This window comes from Echiichthys vipera, assembly GCF_963691815.1.
Source record: "Echiichthys vipera genome assembly, chromosome: 15".
Taxonomy (NCBI): Eukaryota; Metazoa; Chordata; class Actinopteri; order Perciformes; family Trachinidae; genus Echiichthys; species Echiichthys vipera.
The window spans coordinates 19,403,567-19,411,674 of record NC_139840.1 but is presented as its reverse complement, the minus strand read 5'-3'; the positions used below and the strand labels follow the sequence as shown (position 1 = coordinate 19,411,674).

Sequence of the window (8,108 nt, the reverse complement as noted above, 5' to 3'; positions counted from 1 at the left end):
TCTGTCCTCTAGTGGGGTGGGCACAGCATATGTAGGATACCTTTGATCTTAGCTGCTGTCGCCACCTACAGGGGAATAACTGGACTACAATTATAGAGACACATTGCAAAAAATATTTTAAAATCAGAGTTTTAACTGACTTGAACAATCAAGAATACCCTAAATCAGGGGTCTTTAATGTCTTTTAGGCTGACCCCCAGACAGAGCAGGGACCCCCTACTATGTACATTGTATAACATTAAACTGGGCCTTCCAAAACATGTAGGGCGGCCTAAAGCCTATACACACATTTTAAGCAATTCAAATAATAATTGTTGACATATTTATTTATACATTATGTTTTGATGTTAAACATACGTGAAAGAACCCTTTAGTTTAACTGTATTTGTGGATGGATACCTTACAAACAGTACGTTTTCTCACGAACAGGCAGATTTATTTTTGCTGAAAATAGGGTGGATTCATGTTAATGTATATTTTCAGAAACATTTTCATTTCTGAAAGAAAAAAAACCCTTCAAAATATGATTAAACAATTATTTGGCAGGCCCCTGCAGTAACACCAACTGCTGCTTAATGATGTCCACAATAATGATCTCAGGGTCCTGGTCCTTCCTGGGGGCGGTAGTAGCTGGGAACCGGAGGGTTGCTGGTTCGAGTCCCTGTGTGGACCAGGAATGTGTGGAGTGTGGACTGGTGGCTGGAGAGGTGCCAGTTCATCTCCTGGGCACTGCCGAGGTGCTGTTGAGCAAGGCACAGAATCCCCAACTGCTTGGGGCGCCGGTCACTGGCAGCCCCCTCGCTCTAACATCTCTCCATTACTTGCATGTATATAGGTCCTGTCTGTGCCTGTGTGTGTGTGTGTAAAATGAAAAATATAGAGTGAAAATTGAATTTCCCCATTCACGGGACTAATAAAGGAATTCTTCTTCTTCTTCCCCTGGATTCTCTGTGTTTTCTGTCACATTTAACCAACTGTAGTCCAGTGTTTCAACAGTTCACCGCCACGATGAAAAGTCCTCCTTCAACTGTGCTCCAACAGCTACAGTTTATGCATAAAGACGAGTCAAGAGGATCACCTCATCTGTCCAGCAACACAGTCATTCAAAAGTCCACAGTCTATGTGAGCCTCCTCAGCTTGCACATGTAGATGGGGCCAAAGTTAGCGGCTAAGTGTGGGATGACCATTTCACCCAGGTGGAGGTCAGGAGCGAAGTGAAAGGTTTTCCTAAACATGTGTGTGAGGGGTCGCAGATCAACAACCTGAATGTAGATATGATCGGGATAAGGGGGGAAAAAGTAAAATAAAAAATTATGTTTTTTTAATTCAGTTCAGGAGGTCATGATATTCCAGGTCAGAACCCTAATGATAGTTTACATTTTACTACTGTTGAGTTGTACCATTAAAATACAGTTCCTTTTTGGCAGTGTGTGTTTGTGTGTGTCTGACTAACCTGAAGGCGGATGCCGTGGTTCTCTTGAGCCAAGGAGATGGCTTGTTCGACCACATTCTGGTTCTGGGTTTGAGACAGTGAGCAGGTGGAGTAAAGGATCTCCCCACCCGGACAAGCTGCTTCGATTCCCGCCCTGCAGGATGGAGATAGGGTTTGCTCACTTCATGTTCACTTGTAGCTTTAATTCATATGGATGTGACAAAATACAACAACACCATCACCAAAACTTACAGCAGTAGCTCCAGCTGTAGCTGCGGCAGCATCCGTCTCTCACCGGTTCTGGTCTTATTAAATATATTGTTGTCATCCTCCATGACTGAATGTCTATCTGTGGTGCAGGGGACGTCAACAAGGACCTGAAGATAGAAAAGAAAAGGAGGAAAGTCGTGAAATTAGATTAACAAGTCATTAATTCAAGCACTGGAAACGTGCTTACATGACACTGGCTTACTCTGTCAAAAGTGTTCTCTTCGATTTCCCCCCACTTGGTGCCGTCAAAGGAGGTGATGCGTAGTGTCTTGTCTGTAAAAAACGTCTTAGGAACGTAGCTGCGGAGGACTCTTTTCAGTCGCATGGTCCGAGACAGTGAGCTGTCATTTACGCACAAAAAACCTTAAAACACATGCAATGGATGGTTAAATATGTAAAACTGACAAGACTGAACGACAGCACTAAGTGAGGAAAACTGAAAGACGAGAGCAATCCTCTGACCTACACACAGGGTCTGAAGTAAAGCCAGCGTCTTGCCTCCTGGAGCAGCGCAGAGGTCAAGAACATTGTGACCTTCTTGGACATCCAATGCGAGACACGGCAGCACAGACGCTGCGTCCATCAGGTAGTAACCCAACAACCCAAGCATGTCTGGTCTTCAGAGGAGAAAGGGACACCAAGAAAATCAGACTGCTTTTGAGTAAAAACTTCAAAGAATTAAGTTGATAATTGCAACATTCTTGGTTCATTTGGAAGACAACATGGTCCTCTAAATGTTCAACTGAACCATTTTGAAACTAAATAAATTTTTTACATTATTAAAAACAAAAACGTATGCGAAAGACACAAACAAGGTAAACAAAAGAAAAGGCATGTATCAAAATATTATTTTTTGAATGAATTATAAGCTGACCTAGCAGGTTTGAATCTTGTAATATCTCCTCTTGGAAACACTAAGCACTTGATGTTAGGACTGAGCTGTAGAGAAGATGGCTGCTGACCATCACCGTCAGATTTCTTCACAGAATCACCCCTGGATTCCTCTCCAGCTGCAACCTCGGGTTCTTGTTTCAAGCTTGGCTGAGCTGCAGAAACGATAAAGAATGCAGAATTGATCATAAGAGGCGAGAGATTCTGCTTTTGATTACTTTAATGACAAACATGCAAGTAGTTTTTCCACAGTAAACAAAAGTACTTATCTTTTTTTTTCTTTAGAACTACAACAATTAGTCGGCTAATAATTTAGTAGATCTATAAAAAAATTATCCCCAACTATATGTTAAAAGTAATTTTTCATGCAAAAATAGCAGAAAAAGTTTCATAGCATATTAAACACATTATATTTGACTTTGTGACTTTGTGATCTAAAGACATCAGCTGGACTTTGAGAAACTGGGGTCGACATTTTTCACTATTTTTTGACATTATATAGACCAAACGATTAATTTGGACAATAAATTGGCATTAATAATAAAAAATAATTGTTAGTTGCAGGCCCTGATTCTAATATCCATCCATACATATATATATAATTATATTTATTTCAAAGTGTACTCTACTTGTCTGTATCATGGTTATAAAGAGTCTTGTTCACCACAGCAAAAAAAAACAAAACAGTTAAAAACAAATTTTTAATCTCCGGAATATAAGAAGAATTTTTGCTAAATCAAAACCAATATGTGCAAAATAAGCACAATTAAATGGAAACAAGGGCCATTGAATTCTTTAACTGAGTTATGATATTTTTCTATTCGACATTTTGAAAACTACACAAAAACCATGACAAAGTTTTTTAAGTTCTGCATGCCATGCTTGAGTAAGAGTAAGAGTGAGCCTTTGTAAATGCACGCCTACCTTCTGTATCTGCATCACTGAGGAAGTCTCTGCACCCCTGTGCTTGGAGGTCTGCCAGAACCTCATCATGGGAGAAATTATTGAGCAGAGCTCCGTATTTCCTCTGTGACAGCAAGGCGACTCGGACTGATGGCCACTGCTGCCCCAGCTGGATGCTGTAGGTGGCATCAAAGTGCTGCAGGGCCAGCCTGGTGGGAGGGTGTTTGGGACGTGTGGCGGCCTGTACGACAGCAGGGAGACGTCAAAACACTGATTTTACACCTTTACTTGGTTTGATGTTGTCTTCTGTTTCTATGTGAGTTTAATTATTTAAACATATACAATTGGGGGCAGGATTTCAAAAGGACAGGTAAGGGTACAATAGTATCTTTAAATGGAAATCTGACAAAAAGATATACATTTAATTACACTGTACAAGAGCGCAATAGAATCAGCAGTAAGTTAATTTATGTGTTAAACTGGACAATTTCATGGGTGTCATTGATCACATTTAGCTCCATAAGTCACAATTGAAGATATTAATATTTATTTTAACACAATGTTATAACTTCAGGGGCTAATATTTTCGTCCGGCTGTAATTGTCAAAATTTAATACTTTCTTTGAGTACTTTACGTTGCCATACAAACTGTTTTATAAAAAAATGTAATACTAACAAAGATGGATTTAAACCTACATAATTAATTAAATCATTATCTTAGCAAAAATACTATACAGGTATCTATCTATCTATCTATCTATATATATATATATATATATATATATATATACTGTATCCATAAAATGTTTTGGCTTAAGGAACTACCCTCCTTTTTTATTTTTAAAGATTTAGATTTTAAATCATATTTACGACCACTATGGAACAGTGAAAATATAAACTGACAAAAAACTATTATTAATATTTAGGCATTTCAAATGTATTCCCTTACTTTAGCAACAGACCCCATGCTGTTTTTGTTGTTTCTAATGTTTTACTGTCTTTGTACATTTAATTGATGTTATTATTGTTTCTACATTTGGAAATACATTTTTGGACATAGATCCAGCGTGCACTCGCTTTAAAATTACCCCATCCTCATATTTCCACACATTTTGGAGCTGCTCCAAGCGGACGGCTTACTGGACTTTGATATTTAAAATACTCTCAAAAGGTCCTAGAGTCGTCTATAGCCCCTTTTGGAGTACCAGCTTGAACAACTCTCAGTGTGACTTTCTGGCTTTCTGTACATTGCTTGTCCACCGCCTAATCCTTCTGAAGTGGACAGATGCCATCCCTCCATCCCACACTATGGATCAGGTCTACTTTATTTTATATGAAATAGGAAAAAATAAAACATACACTTAGAGGTTCATCTGGCAAATTTTTACGAGATTTGGAAACCTTTTTTAAGATACATGGAAGAGAGATCAGAGCTGCATGAAACTCTAATTTGGACAATTGCTGGCTTCACTTTATTTAAGTGACACCAGCTTGGATTTTACTCTGTATGTACTGTACTGTACTCTTCTAATACTTTTATTTTTATTTTTTTCTTGTAGGACTTTCTCTCTGTCATGTGTGTATATATATATATATATATATATATATATATATATATGTCCTATCTCACAACAAATTTGACATGCATTGACTTAGATTTACTCAATCTTTTTTTATTATTATTATTATTATTATTGAATTATCTACTTCTTGTTTCTGTACGTCTTTGTTCAGACAAAAAGAGAAATACATTGTTGGCATTGTGTATAACTCTGTAATATGTAAGATAGGTAATGTTTATAAATAATAAACATATTAAAGATGAAAACAACCTCTATGCTATGTGGCTAGATATTCTAGAAAGCAACAAAAGTACATTTTAAAAATCCAAGAGAGGAAATAATCATACCAATAACGACCATTATCAACTGCATCATCTGTTTCTGCATTCATTACATACCCATTTCTCCTTCACTCGGTGTCGTCTCGGCGTTAAACACCTTAAATCTTTAACTTTTCTTAGCAGCAGCCTGGTGTCCAAGAGCAGCGCCATCTTGCGGTGCTACAGTTCTTTTGGTCCGTGTTCAATATCAAAAACAAAAGTTCCGTACGCGATGATTCTTATTGTGGGCGGGCCTTACAGACAATCTAAGTGAATGATTGGACAAGGGTTAAATTGCGTAATCACTAGAACCAATAGGAAACGTATCCGGTGACGGTTCTCGACACTTCCTGAGTGCAAACGACCTCACGTCCTCAACCGACAGCGGTGGGTCGCTCTAAGTGGGATATCAGTCCTCTGTCGCTGTTTTAGGTGAATTTCAGAGTCGTAATCATGGTTTTTGAGAGGAAGATGATCACGTCCGGCGACCCTGACGATGAGGTACTGAAAATATCGATAAACTTGTCTTCTTACGTCGTTGTTTGTGCCTGTGTTTGGTTCAGTTAACGTTACTCAGCTCAGCAGACCGACCCTGGTGGTCAGTTAGCGGTGCAACGGTTAATATACGAGTTTAGTGTTTACCTATTTTACTTGTAATATCAAACGTGGACGGCTGCTTAAATTGTTACACAAACTGGACGTTAAATGTTTAGGTTTTTACTGATATCTCGCTCGTTTTTACTGTGGTGGGTCCAGGGTTGGCCTACCTCTGTGGTACATGTCATGTCCCCATATAAATAGATGTAACACAGGTGGACTTGATATTTTATTTGAATGTTCATGACATTATGCAGTCTTAAATATGTGGTGGATTGGAGTTTAAGTTGCATTGCCATTTAAATCAGGTGAGCATCAATGTAGCCAAAGCAGGCCAAAACTAATTAGTTGCCCATGATGTTCTGGGGTTACCAGGAGGAAGAGGCACCCGAGGAAGAGGCGGAGGAAGAAGAGGAAGAAGAAGAAGAGGAAGACATGGTGGTGAGTTTGTGTCTGTCTGTATGTGTGTATTAACACACACTCAAATCTTTCTCATAAAAGGTCTCCTGAAATACCTTTAAGGACACATGGGGACACGTTTACAAAAAGACAGACAGGGTTTAAGGACATGAGGCCACTTTCAAGTAGTGATAGCATATTCATTTCATATTAATGCATCAATCATACTAATACACATTATTCTAAAATGGACAGTTCTGCATAAACTTTGATATACTTTTGTACTTTTACTTTTTATGTAACTTCAGTATCTTTCTATTTTAGTAAAAGACAACGGTACTTCTTCTACCACTGGTTTCATTCCAAATATCACAATAAAAATCAGAAATCATGATTGTGCATCATGCTTTAATGTATCCGTGTTTGATTTGCCGAAGGCTCTAATGTTTAGTGTGAGGCTGAAGATTCAGGTTTCGATGTTAGAGTGGAGACTATTAATTGTGTTGGTGCAAAGCTGCTGGCTGTAGTATTAAACACGTAACACACATGTATATTACTAGTTGTATGATGTTGATATGGTGATGATTAATTTATTTATAAAAGAAATGTTAGTCTTTATGATGCCTAATTCTCTACAATAAATACCACATTGGCTTTTTGTCCCTCTCAGGACCCTCTAGAAACGATACGAGCCAAATGTGAGGAGACTGAGCACTGTGTGCACTACAAGGAGCGTCTGGAAGCCTGTGAAGCCCGAGTCGGCTCCAAATCCAGTACTGCCGAGGAATGCACAGAAGAACTCTTTGACTTCCTGCACGCACGGGATCATTGTGTAAGTGAGAGGCAAAAGAGATGGTGGAAGTGGAGAAAAATATGATGCACCTTTCTTTTCCCCTTCAGTGCCCAAATAGCATGAGAAACCAGAGTGCATGAGACTTGATTTTTGAGCCTTTGTCTTCTAATGAAGATGCTAATTGTGTTCTCCGTTCTCTCTATAGGTGGCGCACAAGCTGTTCCACAACGTGAAATAACCTGCCTGCTCAGCTCCCAGCACATGCGGCCGTAGAATCTGCTAAAATTGTAAAATAACCAGTACAGTTCTTTTGTTCTCGTGTGTATTACTGTAAATTAAGTTTGTTGGATTCCTGAACTAAATACATGCCATCCGTTCTGTACACAGTGAAGACTGGGCAGAAGCAGTAATAATATAAATATAAAATATGAGTGCCTGCTTGTACAGGTAATAAGTGAATCAAGGTTGTGCAAAGAAAAGACTCAAATGATTATTCTCACTGGTCAGTTCAAATGCAAAATCAAGGACGCTGCTCTGGTAGTTATGCATTTGTATCTCAGGTTTGGTCATTGATCCATCACTCTGGCTGGAAAATAAAGGTTTTCTTTGCTTTCCAGTATGTCTGAGTTGCATAATTTCCACACATTTTATTATTTTGTGGTGGCAGTGATTGCCTGACTAGACTTATTTATTAATTTAATATTTGGGTAATATATGGACAAGATAGAACAGTAAATAGAGGTTGTGTCTAGGTGGCAGACTTCCACTGCCTGATAATCTATCCTACCCTCAATCATCTCACAGGAGTTTCACAAATCTTATGTTACAATGTAAACATGACCAGAACCTGCGTTCTTTGACTTTAACATTAAATCCATGAGCAAATGTAGATGTTATAAAGTAACTATAGCATTTACAGTTTTAAATTAAACTACATGGCA

The 8,108-nt window shown here is 38.6% G+C and overlaps 2 protein-coding genes across 2 annotated transcripts; one reads left to right on the top strand and one right to left on the bottom strand.

Moving 5' to 3' along the window:
• Window positions 1–333: 333 nt before the first annotated feature.
• On the bottom strand, window positions 334–5,549 carry nsun4 (NOP2/Sun RNA methyltransferase 4; the record flags this gene model as incomplete). The annotated part of the gene is made up of 8 exons (XM_083928983.1): window positions 334–1,262; window positions 1,454–1,586; window positions 1,685–1,809; window positions 1,905–2,065; window positions 2,165–2,319; window positions 2,577–2,748; window positions 3,518–3,737; window positions 5,457–5,549. 8 exons carry the CDS (start codon window positions 5,547–5,549, stop codon window positions 1,119–1,121), a joined length of 1,203 nt encoding a protein of 400 aa, XP_083785109.1. The 3' UTR covers window positions 334–1,118.
• Window positions 5,550–5,742: 193 nt separating this feature from the next.
• On the top strand, window positions 5,743–7,786 carry LOC310957370 (cytochrome b-c1 complex subunit 6, mitochondrial-like). The gene is made up of 4 exons (XM_083927912.1): window positions 5,743–5,879; window positions 6,351–6,416; window positions 7,045–7,206; window positions 7,373–7,786. Exons 1-4 carry the CDS (start codon window positions 5,832–5,834, stop codon window positions 7,403–7,405), a joined length of 309 nt encoding a protein of 102 aa, XP_083784038.1. The 5' UTR covers window positions 5,743–5,831; the 3' UTR covers window positions 7,406–7,786.
• The last annotated feature ends 322 nt before the right edge of the window (window positions 7,787–8,108 follow it).